We start from the raw sequence: 17,151 nt of genomic DNA on the forward strand, positions 1-17,151 counted from the left end.
ACAGCTCACGGCAACGCCAGATACTTAACCCACTGAGCAAGGCCAGGGATTGAACCTGCAACTTCATGGTTCCTAGTTGGATTTGTTTCCACTGAGCCACAATGGGAACTCTGCCTGTGGTAAGTTCTGATAGAGGATTCCCAGCAGAGATCTCTCAAGTTTTGGAACAAAGTCATTGGGTTTAATCAGTGAGATTTCAATAAGAAATAAGCAATCTGAAGACTGAAATTTCAATAAGAATTAAGCAAAATGAAGAGCGAAATTCCATGTGGAATCTCCCTTGCTGGTGAGGGTAGGAGCAGGCTTTGGGTCTGGGGGCCAGGAGAGGTTGTGAGATGGTTAGTGATTCACAGTTGGCTTAAGTGGGAAAATGGAAATAGCCATAGTTCTCAGTCAAGTGCTTGGTGAGGAAGAAGTAGCAGCAATGGAATTTCCTCATTAGGCTAGTTCTGTGGCATGGTTTTAGGCTTTGCTTCTGGAAGCTGAGCTTCAAAGCCTGTTTCTATTATCCAAATAACCTCTTAATAAATTCCTTTTCTGCTTAACTAGTCATACACAACTTCTGTTGCTCAAAATTAGGAATTCAATCAAATATAAAAATATAACTATATAACTATATAACTATATATATATATAGATATATATATATAGTTTCCAAATCGGCCAACAACCTCTCAAATACTTTGTTACTTTCAAATTCTCTGAAAAAGGGATGCAATGATAATATTAGTAATATTTGGTTACTTTCAAATTCTCTGATAAGGGGATGCAATGATAAAAATTAGTTCTTAGGTGGTAAAACAGTGTGAATGTTGGAGCTTTATGTGTAAAAGAGGATTATGGAATCTCAGCTGAACCAATCAATGATAAGGAAATGAATGAAAAATTACTAGGAAAAGGATATAGGGTAATAAATATCTCCAAGAAGAGAAAGAACAAGAAGAGATGATGTTGGTACATCAGTCTCAGAGGAAGAGAAGTGCTAGTAAAACTACTGTCTTGATTATCCATTTAGTATTCACTATTTAAAACAATAGCAAAAATAGTCTGACCATTTAGTCAGACATATGATTCATGCATAATCTAATGGATTTCATTCACCAGTAATGTGATGATCTTACATATCTTTTACCTCTCTGTTATAGACTGGAGTTCATATATATTAAATAATTGGCCTCCCTTTAAACTCTGAGCACAAATATTCCAGAGTGAGACAGGAGCACAGAGAGGTCATGTCAGTGCATATGAATCAGCATGGAACAGAATGCCAAGGAGGTTTTCTCTGTTTTCATATGAGAAGAAAAATACCGCATCTCTTAGAAAATGATTTTTTCATGCTGTTTCCAAGGCGCTATTAGTTACAAACCAAATTGTTATTTTTGCTATTTTTTCAAAGGAAAGAACTGATGGTTAAGGAGATACATATAATGGAAAACAACTATACAATAAATCAAATGGATTAATATTTACCATCTCCTTTCTACTGAAAGATGGACATTTCAATAATGGAAAGAAATATAAAAATAGTTATATGAAAAATAAATCATTTCTTAAATATTCATACATTTGAAAAATAAGCCAAAGAATCAGAATTAACAGATATTTATAAATAACCAGGATGGTTTAAAAGACTATTAACTTATTATGAAATAAGCCTAAAATCGTACAGATATAATTTCTATAGTCCAATTGTTTAAAGTACACAGGAGGTAGTATTTTTTAAAGCTTTTAAAGAAATTCTAATAGATATTTAAAGAAATTCTAATAGATAAAAGCCTGAATTGTTATTATTCAATCATTGTATCTTTCTTGTAAATGACAATAATTTCTTTTCTATACTTTACAGGATAGAATCAAGAACTGAGAGCAAGGAAGAGAAGTGTCAGACTAGAGAGAGGAAAGGCCAGGGTATGCAGTTTAGCTCTAGGCCAAAACTGAATAAAATTAAGGTTTTTTTTTTTTTTTAATTATCCAAGCTAATATAACTTCAAAATGTAACAAAATAAGTAGTTTTCAAACAGAATATGTTGAAACATGACTCAGCTTTATTAATTTTTTTATAGAAAAGTTTGCTTGCAATAGTTCCTTGTATATGTCAATACATTTTAAAGGACCAAAATAACTGACGTTAGCTTTTTTTTTTTTTTAAATCCTCAGAGGATGTACAATTTTAAGGGAGTTTGGTATTAGCCTATATATGTCCCTAGAAATGTCTGCTAATTCCATGAATGAATCTGTGAGGACTTTATGAGAACTAAAGAGAATAGGCCAAGGATTTAGTTTTAAACACTGGTGCTAATGGGCTGGATTGGACAAAAGGTGCAGATAAGTAGAGCCAGACTTAGCTTGAAAAAATAAAACTATTGTTCACTTATTATAGCTATCACATCATCTTGTGGTGGGTTTAACTTCAGAGCCCAATTTTCATTGTGCATTTTATAGAAACCTTATTCAAGACTTAATCAATCTTTTACCACGACCTAAGATGGTCACGACAGTTAGGAAAACATCAGACCTGCTTTTCACAGAAATGAAAACCTTAAAACCCTGTAGGAATGAAACAGTATTTGAAGTATCTAAACGAATAGTCTTTGCTACTATACTCAAAAGTTCATGACAGGTGAAGAATGTACTTTAAAGTAATTTATAAACTGTATCAAACAATTTCCTCAAGAGGGCTGTGTGGGGGGGAGGGTACATGCATATGTGCATGTGCTATCCATGTTTTTCGACTTTCTAATTTTTCTGGAGCTAATTTATTTAACTTATCTAGATGGAGTCTATAAAATTTATCTAATTTATCTAGACGGAGCCTATAAAAAGTAGAAAAGCATACTCAAAGTCTGTGAGTGAAAAACACTGACAATCCTAAAATACCATATGAAAAATAATGCATAAAGTACATTATCTGACCAGATTTAAAGAGTTGCTGAGGTATCTTCCTATATGGTTTCCAGTCAGATAGAACTAAACTGAAGTGTTGACTCTCTTTTACTCATCTTGGACCATCATCTCATATCACTGACTTAACTTTCCTTATCTATAAAGTACAGGTATTATTTTAGAATAATTTTAAGGATTAGGTGAAACAGTATAAATAAAGCAGCCAGGCTTGGTATCTTGGACAAGCCTGGCACTCCACAAATGATTACTGTTTTTCATGTTTTTCTGATATAGAATATATCCCTTAGATTCCACTGAGGTTGAATGTTTCCAGCTATTCCTTTAGCATTAAGGTCATAATAAGATAATGTTTTGGGGGTTTCTACATTGTTGAATTTCCATGGTAACTTTTTCTCTAGTTGAACAAGCTCAGATTTTTCAAAGTTTTCTCCTCTGTTAAATCAATAATTTCCTCTGAAAACTCTGATTTCCATGAAAATATCAATATCTCTTCCAAATATGGAAATCAAAATGACACTAAGGCACCAAAAGGAAAACTTAAGTCTCAACTACGCTGTTAGAGGTAACCTTGGAAAAGTTAACCTTTCTATTATCTTTAACTTTCTGGTTTGTAAAATCAGAATAATAAACATGTAGGGGATTGTAAGAATCACATTGTATCTATACATTATATATATACACACACGCATTATATATATAATTGTAAGAATCACATTATATATATATAATATACAATATATATTATATCTATAGTAGATTTACATATATATTAGTTGCTAAACAAATATGTATTGCTATTATGGATATCAGGCTATAAGTTCTTTCTTGGTTATCTCATCTATCCTTGTGTCCTAAGCATAGTGTTCAGACTATTAAAGATGCTTAAAATTTCTTTATAGAATGGAAAAAAATTATGCTGAAACTTCTTAGTACATAGCTTAGAATGGAACATAGAAGTGCAGGCACAGATATGTTCTGTATAGCTATATGGACAGATTGAGATGCTGGCAATTTGGAATACCACTTCATTACTCATTTCTTTCCAACTGGTTTAACAGAAGCACAGTAAAGGCAATTGTGGCTTTTAACAAACAGTCATAAATAAAAGTATACATAATGCTTTTTAACTTCAAAAGTTGGCTAAAGGAAAAGTCAACATCTTAAAAAAACCCCTCCATTTCTACTGCCCCAATAATTTAATCTTCATGAACAAGGACATATTAGAATTGCAACCAAGAGGTGTATGAAGAATCCAGAAATAGACTTTTTAATAAAAATCTTTATAAACTTGCTTATTCCTATAAGAGACCAATCTTTTGGTTTCTCACAGACTACTGTTTATTCTCTTTTTGTTATATAGCCCAGCCCATGTTTTAGTTTCCATTTGACTGCAATAAAAAAGCCCACTCTGCTTACCATAGTCATAAGTATATTCTAGGATTCTACTCTCAACTATTAAGGTAACATTTTTTTACCTTTTTGCACGCACTGCCATATGTTATAGTATCTACTATGGCTTCAAACCATTGTTTTGACCTGATATAATTACTTCGGGTAATACTTTCCTTCCCAAAAAAGACTTTTAGCTTTCTAAAGATATGGTGATCTTGGTCCTCCACAACTGCTTTGCTCTGGTAGCCACACAGCTAACAAAATATAAACATGGGTCTCTGTTATGCTCTTGTTCTTCTTAGCTTTTAGCCTGAAACTTTCATTTCTGACCCATGCATGAACTTTGGTTCCTATTCTTTATTGCTGCATCTTGCCCACAAAAGTGGTTTGCCGAATGGTGAAGAGCTCAGACTCCAGAGCCAGATTATCACTTTGTAGCTTTGTGATTTGGTGGCTAATAATATTATTGTGAGCAATGAATACATAAAAACACACTTAAATAATAATATCCTTGGGCTAGCGCCTGAAACATAGTAAATGCTATATAAGTATTAGCTTTCATCATGGTTGTCATCATCATCTCAATTTTGGAGGCTTTTTATAACTACCATTTCCTCTAGATCTAACCTGTGGTTTTCCTTCTTGACCTTCTTCACCATTTATGTTATGAGATATATAGCTATTATGACTGAAAACTTCACTTGGTTTGGCCCATCTCAAGAATTTATACCTAACTACAGGCTTCAATATCAATCAGATGTGTCAACTCTTAACTGTCATGGCCTATGACTTAAAGTTGACACTTTTTTTTTTTTTTAAAGGTTACACCTGCAACATATGCAAATTCCCATGCTAGGGGTCAAAAGAGAGTTGCAGCTGTCAGCCTACACCACAGCCACAGCAATGCTGGATCCGAGCCATGTCTACGACCTATGCTGCCACTTGCGGCAATGCTGGATCCTTAACCCACTGAGCAGGGCCAGGGATCAAGCCATCTTCATGGATTCAAATCAGGTTTGTGACCTACTGAGCCACTGCAGGAACTCCCAACACTTTTAATTTTGTTGATTTGTCTTTGATTTGAATCAATTTTTATCACCATCCAAATTTTAGGAACTTTAGCATAGTGCATGAATGGATAAGTCATCTGAATATTTAAGAAAAAGCTAAAACCTTTTAATGAAGAATAAAGCTGATTGTCATGGTAATAATTCAAGAGGTGACTGAGTAATTATTTAAGCTGAACGTTTTAAATTATTATGCAAAAGCAGAGGTGAACCTTTTTATATACTAACTGACCCCAACTAAAGTATTTATACTTATTGTACTTTGGTTTCAGAAGACTTGCTTTACTTTAAACACAAATGTTATCTCAAAGAATAAAGAAGAGTACATTAATTGCTGTGGCAAACTAGTTCTTAATTATAAAAGCATTAAGTTTTCATTTTAACTTTAAGTTGGAACATACGTTTTATTCCCTGAAAAAGGAATAATGGAACTTAATCTAAGCATTAAGCTATGTCTATAATATTTTCCCAATTACCCCACCGTTGAAAAGGAAATGTTAACCAAAGTCCATGATTGTTAATATGTTAGTAAGTTCTTTCAAGATTATTTTTATGAAAGTAAGTCCAGCAGAATAAGAAAGACGATCAAGAAGATTGTTAAAATATGTAGTAAAGAATAGCAATAAATTTGATTCACAAAGTACACTATATGAAATAAGCTTTGACAGAAGAGTATAAGAGAAAAATAGTAACTTTTAAGATCATACCTACATAAATTTTAAAATTCCCTTTGGCATCAAAAAATGAGGTACAAGTGAAAGCACAGGTAACAAGTGAATATGAAGGTGTATTATTCATTTTAATATGCCTTGGTCAGATAAAAGCATTTTCTAATATGAGACCCAAAGCAAAAGTTGAAAGGGCAGATGATGAATTGCTACTGAGCTGCTCCTTGCATAGGCAACTAACTATACAGCCAACCCCTGGATGAATGTAAGCAAAGCTAACTGCTTAAGATGAGAAGGGGGCAGGAGGTTGGGGAATGCCAGGAAAGTGTCACTTTTCTACACTAAAGTATAAATAATGCACAAAATAACTACTGTGAAGCAACTGATTTATATAAGAATTAAAAACCCCTTGAGAGATTAACCAGTTGTTAAGGAAAATGTTACTCACAGTCTTAACAGATTTTAGAACTGCACACACATCAATGGGTCCAACTTGCAAATTATGAAGAGGAGAAAAGTAAGGCAGCATACGATATTAAATAACTTGAAATCATGTTTAACTGAAGTAACTGTATACCTGATCAGAAACTAAAGAGACTTCATTTTGGCCAAATATTGCCTTCTAACAGTTTGAGATGCAAACATTCAGGAACACTGTAGAAAAACTGGACTAAATGACTGCTTTTATAATTCAGAAATTCTAACAATACCTTGACCACAAAAACTTTGAAGTAAAGATAATTGCTCTTTACTCCTCTCTAAAGATCTAAATTAAAAGGATCCTCTAAAGTGAAGATTATTTTCCTGGAGGTGATTTAGAAAACACAGGCCATAATTCTGGTTCTTAAGAGGAAAAAAAAATAATCTTTTATTACATTTGGATGAGATTTTATTTTTTAGGAATCACTGCTTGGCTGTGAGCAGCTGTTGCTTGCTGAATGTTACTCACACTTCCTCCCGCATAGCAAGCTCATGTGTAACAGTCTTAACTTGTGGGATGGGTTGGAACACTTCATTCTAATCCAAGGGCCATAGGTCATTTTCAACCACAAATTCTTCCTCCCTAGGGAAGTGTCAAGGGATGTGGTCTTTCCCATCTCGTTTTCCTACAATCTCCTTTAGTCTAGAACGAAGTTTATGGCACTAATGATGACTGGGGTCTAAGATATTATAATGCCTTATATCGGGCAATTAATATCAAGAGAGAAATCTTTGCTGGAATGGCACCTGAGGAATTTCAATTGTCTAGTTGCAATGAGGCAGAGTGAAAGAATAAAGTGTTTTAAAGGGATGACAGAAAGAAATTTTCTCACCAAGATTATTTGATAGCCTAGAACAGGAAAAGGGCCAGATGGTAAATATTTTAGGTTATGTGGGCCCCATAGTCTCTCTGAACTACTCAACTTTGCTGCTGCAGCTGGACAGACATAAATGAATGTATGTGGCTACATGTTTCAATAAAACTTTATTTATAAAAACAGGTGGCAAGTCAGATGTGACCCATGGGATGTAGTTTACAACCCCTTAATCTAGAATTGATTCAAGAGATTTTGAAACTCCAGATTTAGTTTTAATAAATCATAGTACGGCTGTCAAATGTAATCATTATACTTGCAGATACCTGGATGATTCTAAGACAAACTGAACATATTTTAAAATCTTTTTAAGGTTTTCCTGTTTACCTTTTCTTCTCTATTGTACAGATTATAGTGGACATTTCTAAGTTCATTAAAAATTAGACAATTTCTATCAACCAATATGAAAAATTCATGAGAACAAAGGCTAAAAACTTTGGCTTTTCAATTTCATACTAAATTTGTGAATTCGATATAATAACTTGTAGGTTTAATAAGATAGGTTCCACAGAGGATTTTTTTCAACTATCATTCAGAATATTTATAAAAAGGCATTTATAAGAAAGTCACTGAAAGAGATCCATTACTAATTTGAGACATTTTTCTAGTTGATCACTTAAAAAGCTCTCCTTATTTGAATATTATGATTACAGAGTAATTTTTGGATATTATTATACCTTGGACTAACAGTTTTAGTACTATGTATCCAATTTAATACATAATTTAGGATGCAATTTCAGGGTAAATTATGATTTACATAATTAATATATGTATAGGTAGCCCCTTTGTGCTGTTCTAAGATGTTGAGATCAGATGAATGTGAATATAAAGTCTAGTGACATCACTCTTGATTGGATTAAAAAAAGACCTGGCAAATGGCATTTAAAAGTAAAATATTTTCTCAGTATAATTCTAATTTTAATCCTACTATAGTTCTAATTCTAGTTCTGAGTATAGCTGTAATACTCAACAGGATTGGATCACTGATTAAAAACTTGTTGACTGCAGATATCCAGAAAAAAAAATGTTATCCTCTATGGTGAGTTATAATTTCACTGCATTTAATATTGTAGGATAAATTGCAAGTTATTTGAGAAGTTAAACACTTCAGATTTTTCATTCTGTGTTTCTCTGTCAGTAACATGGATGGAACTAGAGACTCTCGTACTAAGTGAAGTCAGTCAGAAAGAGAAAGACAAATACCATGTGATACCACTTTTATCTGGAATTTAATATACAGAACAAATGAGCCTTTCCACAGAAAAGAAAATCATGGACATAGAGAACAGACTTGTGGTTGCCAAGGGGAAGGGGGAGGGAGTGGGAGGGACTGGAAATTTGGGGTTAATAGATGCAAACCACTGCCTTTGGAATGGATAAGCAATGAGATCCTGCTGTATAGCACTGGGAACCAGATCTAGTCACTTATGACAGAGCATGATAGTGTGAGAAAAAAGAATGTATACATGTATGTGTGACTGGGTCACCTTGCTGTACAGTAGAAAATTGACAGAACACTGTAAACCAGCTATAATGGAAAAATTAAAAAGTTATTAAAAAAAGTAAAAGGCTAAAGGAAAAGATGTAGAGAAGAGAGTCTACATTTCAGTCCTTTAGTGAATTTGGAAAGGGTAAGGTGATGTCAAAGGAAGAATTGTTTAGGGCAAAAGATACATAAAGACAGGAAGTAACACAACATTCGACTTCTTCTTTCAAAGATTTTGGAAAACTTCATGAGGCGACCGTTACTTCACAGACTGGAATGTAAGCCCAGCTGGAACCAAGGTCTACAGGGCTTTTGAGGTGTCTAATGTCAAAAATCTCAAGTTGACTCTAGTTAAAAAAAGCTGGAGAGGAGAAAGGAAAATTTTTGTTCTGGAAAAGTGTTCTTCTCTGATGCAAATAGAAATCCATCTTACAAAGGAAGAAGTAGAGATGAGTTGCCATAATTTAGTCTTTTGGAAAGAGACAAAAAGATTATGAGTTTGCTAAAATAACTTTTTCTTTCTTCTAAATATTACTTTAAAAGCTATGAAATGTCTTTTTTTGGGGGGGAGGCGTGTGAAAAAATTCCAAGCCCAAAAATATTCGTAAAAATTAACTTGAAACACAGAAATCCACTTTTGAAAAGAAGCATAATACAGAGAATCTTAATTTTTAAAAAGTTATATAAAAAAGAGATGTAGTAATTAGTTGATGCTTTCATTTCAGATACTTTACCCACTATCCTTTTTTTGTTGTTGTTGTTATAGCTTTTCTGTTTGGAGAGATTGAAATATTCAAACATTAAAAGTATTCCACAAGGAGTTATTTAAAAAATTTTCAATCCTAAAGTGGGAATAATAAACTTCCTACTAATATACTAATTAAATCAGTTTTAATCTGTGAATCTGGAAAAAAGAGTGGAATAAACTATGAGAATCATATTGTAAACCTCAGAGGAAACAGGATGCCAAACATTAATCTGAAAAGCACATTTGTCATTAGCAAAAAATACTGCTACTAGGCTTTTCTGTTTTTCCTTAATAATGCAGTGAAAATGATAATAATAGTAGCATATAGTTATCAAATCTATATGCTAGCTCTTCTATTTTATCACATGTATTACCTAATAGCAATTCTGTAAGGCAGAGTTCTTGGAGTTCCTGCTGTGGCTCAGTGGTAACAAACCCAACTAGTATCCATTAGGATGTGGGTTTGATCCCTGGCACCACTCAGTGAGTTAAGGATCCAGCATTACTGTGACATAGGCCGGCAGCTACAGCTCTGATTCAACACCTAGCCTGGGAACTTCCGTATGCCATGGGTGCGGCCCTAAAAAGACGACAAAAAAAATTTATTGTTCTTAACGTAAAAGAAACAAGCATAGAGAAGTGGAACTTTGCTGCGGATAGAATCTAATATTGTCATGATTTTGTTATTTAATGAACATGTCTACATGTGACAGCTAGTTTACCTAAAACAAAAGGATACTAATCCTTTAATATGATTTGCAAGAATACAGATTAAATGGCAGAGGTCATTGTCAGTTCTCTTCAAGGATTAATTTACCTCACACAAGGACCAGATAATTCTTGTAAGGCATTTCTTGCTTTCATTTTTAAACATTTCTTAGGTCATCTGCAAGATTTCTTTTGAGAGGAAAGTAATATATGTTTTTTAAGTTTTTTTTTTAAGAAAAAATATTCCATTTTGATCAAAGGAATGTTAATCTAAAATACCATTACTAATGGGTTTGCTATGTTATATAATTTCTTGTCCAAATTTAGTGCTCAAAGAAGAACTGACCATATGATAAGAAAAGATGATAAAAATGGATACATCCATAGGAGTTTGGGATTAATACCGACATACTACTATACATAAAATAGATAACCAACAAGGAACCACTGTATAGTACAGGGAACTATACTCAGTATTTTATAATAGCCTATAAGGGAAAATAATTTGAAAACCAATATGGTGCATGTGCGTGTGCGTGTGTGTGTATATACACATAGCTGAATCGCTTTACTGTATACCTGAAACTAACACAATATTGTAAATCAACTATACTGTAATTTTTAAAAAAGGATACATCCACAAGACTTCATGAACTTGTTTCAAGTCTATGTTCTTTCACTATCAGGATTCCTGCATGCATGTGGAAAGCATCTATAAGTCCTTTCTTGCATGACTACTTCTGAACCAAGTTATTTAACATAAATTCCTTGGGGATACATATGGAAATAGGAGTTTTTGGGAATATATCACTTTCTGAAAAGTCAGTTGACTATTTCTGGCTCAGAAGTCTCTCTTTAGAAAGGTAGGCCCCTACTGGGAATTTGTTTGAGTGAAATTGCTTTTAAAACACCCTGAGATAACATGCACAAAGATTTAATCCCACAAAAAATGCTTCCATTGGGTGATTAACTTATCTGGAAAGCTTGCTTAGCATTTTTTTTATTCTGCTGACACACTTTCCTTTGGCGAAACCTAATGGTAGCTATTGAGAGTTGAGAATTTTCTTTGTATCATACCAAACTTTACTTCAAATTAAGAGTATGGAACTAAGGTGGCATCATGAGTTTTTATAACACTCCTAGTCTTCTACTTAACTGCCAGCTGAAGAATAATTTGCCATTGTCACCACCAATTAATTTTGTCATGATATCAGGCATACTATGTTTTATGTTTAATTTATGTGTTTATTATGTTATATAATATGATAAATGTTATAAAATATGGTTTTATGTTATATGTTTATACCAAACATTATATATACTATATTAGTCCTTAAATACATTACTTTATAATATATAACATGTTATACTAAACATATAAATGACATAAAATATTGTGAGAAAATTCACCATAAAATTTATTATATAATATACAATAATATAATATGCTTATTATAGAGATTTCCATTAAATATCTCAGCTTGGGTACTCTTTAAGAAGAATATAAAGATTTATTGAAAAGTCTACAAGTTGATCACTATTTTTGGTCACTGCTCAGACTCACATATTAATAAAACCACATTATACTGAAATGATGTTTACTTCTTAAGGCTTCAATATGCATTCCGAATTCTGACAACATATTCTGAATTTTGTTTTTGAAATGGAAACATGGCAGAAAAGCCTTAAATTGATAACTGTAATAAAGTGTATTAGAACCACAGTGGTATCAATAGAGTCTGAAGGCCTAAAGAGTACATATAAATTTTAATAAATACTGTAAGAAATAACAAACGTGGCAAAAAAACTAAAAATCTAGAACTGTCTGCTTTCTTCATAAGTGAAAAGTTAAACTGGAAATGCTATAGGTTATTTCTAGGAGTCTAGCAAGAAATTATTCAGTGTGCTTTTTTGTTGACAGATGGAATTTATGTAGATATAACTATTAGCTATGTAATTATACCAAAACAATAATCTTAGAAGATTCCTAAATTAGAGGACAAAGGACATTTTAAATATTTTAAAATTTCAGGTCATTGTACAGAAGCCACTGGTTCAGTTTATGGAAGCACAGATTAAAACCCTTCAGGGGATACTTACCCTTTTCTGTTCCTTTACATACTCTATCAATTCATCTCTTGTTCTCTTCACTGCCTCTTCCACAGCCTTTTCACTTCGCTTTTGCTCTTCGATTATTGCTGCCTTAACAGTTTCCTATTTGTGGAAAGATGAAAAAAAAGTCAGGGGGTATGCACTATGACATACTTATGCCCATTTTATAAAACTAAAAACCCTCTTCAATGAGTTGAGCTCATTCTGCTCAAAGTTTATCTTTAAAGAGGAATAAGAACTTATAACGTCTTTTGAGTTCTGTTAGAGATTCCACAGAATTCACTTTTTTAAACTGAGTGAAAGGGAAAAGAAATGGAATAAGCCATTTATTGCAGGGAGCGCCTGACAGACTCCAATGGCTTCCTCAACAAGCTTTCATTTGATGTTTACATGATTGATTGCCTTCCTGTACTTTGCACTATCCACATAAGACTTCCAACTTGTGTTTATTCTTCCAAAAACACCCTAATGCTCTAGGCTGTTTTATTCACGTTTAATTTTCCCATCATACAATAATCAAGTGTGGTCTGGGTGGTAAGATTTACAGCTAGTTTGGTCTTCCTGCCAGGTTAAGATGTTGAGAGCTGGACACCATTAATGAGAGGTAAGAATTCCACCCTGTGTCCTAATATTTGAAATGAGCAATCTAGGGAAAGAAGTGGTACTCCCCATTTTACTGAAATAGTAATCATGTACCCTAAGAGATTTCAAAATTTCAGATAAAGAGAAAGAAGGCTAAAATTCTGAAAAATAAATTAACATTTCTCAAAATCAATTAATATTTTCTGCCAAAAAAGTTCCACGACTTGGAAGAATGCTACAAACTTCTATAACTTTCGCTGTAGACACATGTACCATCCTTTTCTTGGGCAGGCAATCAATTAGAAAATGCCTTGAAATTTCCCAGGAATAGTTCCTTCATTTTGTTATTCTTGAAGAATTTTCACTAGGTAATGCATATATGTTTTGTTTAGTTTTTCCCAGTTAATTTCATATAAATATATATATGTAATCTAGAAAATATGAAATGATATTACGAATTTTCTATTATGAATATACTTATGTAGAAAACTAGTACATACAGAAAAATATAAACACAAAAAAATAGACACATTCATACATGATTGTATATAAAGAGGATGGGGCTCAAGCTGCATATACAATTTCCCAAATCTGACATTTTTACTTAAAATATATTTTGAGTATTTTTAAAACAATTATACATTCTTTTATGATTTACATTCCATTACTGGGATGTATAACAATTTATTTTACCAATCTTTATTCATGAATATTTTGGTTGTTTTTAATAAGCCAGTGATGAACATTCATGTATGTACCTTTGTGGTGCACATTATGTATTTCCTTACTTTCAATTCAAGAAGTAGAATTATTTTGGCCAAGGGGTATAATTTTTGATCTCTCTTATAGCTGACATTTTGTACATTTTTTCCCAGAAGCAGCTCATGAGAATAGCTGTTTTCTTGCATCCCTGATTACATTTAGTCCCAATCTTTATTCAAGGGAGAATGATATCAAATTTTCCTCTGCATTTTAAAAGATTATGTGATATGCAGAATTTTCATAGAAATATTAGCGCTACACACACACACACATGCCTGACCATGTCCTCTTCCCACTTTAATAATGGTAGACTCATAATTTTTTGGATTCCCCTCTAATATATAAAATTAAGCCACAAATCTGAAAACCCCTATAATGGTGACTTTGACAGTTGTTACTATTTATTTTCAATCACTAAGTATATTAAGTTTTAGTTCTCTTGATAAAATAATAGAATACAAAGTTGTTTCCATGATTATTTGAAAAGATTAAAGTTGAAAAACTATAGTAATTAAAAAAAATTTTAATTGAATTAGAGTTATGTTTTAGGTGTACAGCAAAGTGATTCAATTATATATATATATATGTTCAGCTATACATATATTCAGTTACATATATATGTATATTCTTTTTCACATTCTTTCCCATTATAGATTATAACAAGATACTGAATATAGTTTCCTGTGCTATATAATTGGTTCTTTTTGGGTTATATCTCTTTCATATATAGTAGTATGTATCTGTTAAACCTCAGTGCCAACGTTTTCCCTCCCCCACTTACCTATTTGGTAACCAAAACTTTGCTTTCTATGTCTGTGAGTCTGTTTCCGTTTTGTAAATAAGTTCATTTGTATCACTTTTTTAGATTCTACATATAAGTGATATTGTGATATTTTGCTTTCTCTGTCTGACTTATTTTGCTTAGTGTATAATCTCTAGGTCCATCCATGTTGCTGCAAATGGCACTGTTATATTTTTTACAGCTGAACAGTATTTCATTTTATGTTTGGATATTATATCTTCTTTATAAATTCATCTATCGATGGACACTGAGGTTGCTTCCATGTCTTGGCTATTGTAAATACTGATGCAGTGAACACTGGGGTGCATGTATCTTTTCAAATTATAATTTTCTACAGATATATGCCCAGGAGTGAGATTGCTGGATCACATGGTTAACTTTTTATTTTAAGGATCCTCCATACTGTTCTCCACAGTGGCTGTACCAATTTAGATTCCCACCAACAGTGTAGGAGGGTCCCCTTTTCTCCACATCCTCTCCAGCATTTATCATTGTGGACTTTTTGATAATGGTCATTCTGACAGATGTGAGGTGATACCTCATTGTAAAAAACTACAGAAATTTTTGAAACAAAAAATGAGGAAAGAAAGATTATTTTAAATAAAAGCATCTACTATTAGAATTCCCATTGGTTTCATACTTACTAATTCGGAATTTGAATTTTTTCAGATTTTAGAAAGGAAAAAAATAGTGAAAACATTACTAAGCTCCCCAAAATAAAACACATTAATAGTTTTGCAGTGAAGGGTATGAATATTCACACTAGGTGGGTAAATTAAAAGTATAAATAGCTTCACATCAGTTCAGGGCAGGTTTTGCCAATAGCTAAATTACAACAACCCTTGGTTTTCAAGGGTTTTATAATTTTAAAACTACTGTAGATCTGGATTATTTGAATGTAAAAGATAAATCCATATCATATTGAATGTCAACCAGAATGTCTATCCAGTAAGGCTCATATCAGTAAATTTGATTACATCTATTTGGTTGAAAGCGAAATCATCAATTTAAATTAGGCATATATCCAGGAAAAAATGAAGAGTTAGCTATTATGTTCTTCAGTTAACATTTTTTGGGGGGTGCTGAGAGTTTATGTTGCCTGCTCTGTCCACATTCTTGAGGGTCCTCCTTTCCTAACTTTTGACCTGAAGAACCATTTACAGAGAAAGTTTCCCTTCATTCTCTTCTCCCCAGTTGGGAGTTAGGTGACAGAGAATCAAGGTTGTGAAATCCATCCTTAAATACAACTTGCAATAAATAAGTATTTTTGACTATAATACAAACATAAAGTTCAAGCCTTCCATTTTCTAATCAGACCAAATTCTGAATTAGTTGGAAATGATTAATGGATTTTGTGAGCAGGTTTTAAATATCTGTGAATATCTGCCTGCATGTTTTGTTGAATTTCATGAATGAACTATATTGTCCCCATGAGTCAGGAGAATTAGTCTAAAATAAAATATAACTCACATCACTGGAACATGGTATATTCTCTAAGACAGAGTTTCTAAACCTTGGTACTACTGACAATTCCTTGCTGGGGGTGGGGGTTCTGTTATAAGTAGCATACTTGGCATCTACACACTGGATTGCCTCCAGGTGAAAAGCACAGCTCTAAAATACATAGTTTGGAGGGAAAAACATCCATCTGCATATCTGTTATGATTTGTTTGTAAAAATATGTTATAGTTCTCATCATGTTTTTTGTGTAAAAATAAAATATGTACAAGAAGTCACATCCAAATGAATATATAACTAGTTTTTAAGTGTGGAAGAGTTTTATATACCAGTTAAAAAAATGAATGGCTGAAATCAGTTTCTCCACTGTTACACAATTAAAAAGGTCATGATAAATATCATTTAGGTCTAAAAGTTTATATAACATTTTATATAAGATTTAAGCATTTCCCTCATTGTTTGAAAGTACAGTTATGCCAAGTCTCTGTTATGGCTCAGCGGAAACGAATGTAACTAGCATCCATGAGGATGTGGGTTTGTTCCCTGGACTTGCTCAGTGAATTAAGGATCCGGCGTTGCCATGAGCTATGGTGTAGGTCACAGACGCGGTTTGGACCCCACATTGCTGTGACTGTGTGTAGGCCGGCAGCTACAGCTCCTATTTGACCCCTAGCCTAGGAACTTCCATATGCTGCGGATGCAGCCTTAAAAAGACGACAACAAAAAAAGGCACAGTTGTGCTTTAGCATTCTGTAAATCCACTATACATTTCAGTCAAACAGGATCATAACTAATAAATGGTCTGTGGCTCTTCTTTATCAGTGCAATTTAGTCAAGGATTGTAAACACAGTTAAACTATTTATGGGAAACAAATCTCAGAAATCAATTTAGTTCTGGTATGTGGGCTGTAAACCACAGTTATCAAAGATTTTCTAGGCCAACCATGTTCTTTATTTAATTTTTGTTTCCATATATGGTGTATGCATATTATGTAATCATGTATTATTTTAAAAGTTGCACATGGTTGTGGAAATGTACCTTAGAAAAAAGTGTCTGAATCTTAAGTTGCATTATGCGCTTCCTGTTTATCAGCAATTAAAAGAACA

At 32.9% G+C, this 17,151-nt stretch overlaps 1 protein-coding gene across 5 annotated transcripts in view; it reads right to left on the bottom strand.

Annotated features, from left to right (window-relative positions):
* The window catches only part of CCDC91 (coiled-coil domain containing 91), a 379,139-nt gene that overhangs the window by 77,485 nt on the left and 284,503 nt on the right, over positions 1-17,151 (bottom strand). For all 5 annotated transcript variants that reach the window (XM_047787312.1, XM_047787313.1, XM_047787311.1 and 2 more), the window contains exon 12: positions 12,429-12,542. In XM_047787312.1, the coding sequence (XP_047643268.1) occupies positions 12,429-12,542 (114 nt within the window). The remainder of the gene's footprint in view (positions 1-12,428; positions 12,543-17,151) is intronic.

This window comes from Phacochoerus africanus, chromosome 7, assembly GCF_016906955.1.
Source record: "Phacochoerus africanus isolate WHEZ1 chromosome 7, ROS_Pafr_v1, whole genome shotgun sequence".
NCBI classification, from domain to species: domain Eukaryota; kingdom Metazoa; phylum Chordata; class Mammalia; order Artiodactyla; family Suidae; genus Phacochoerus; species Phacochoerus africanus.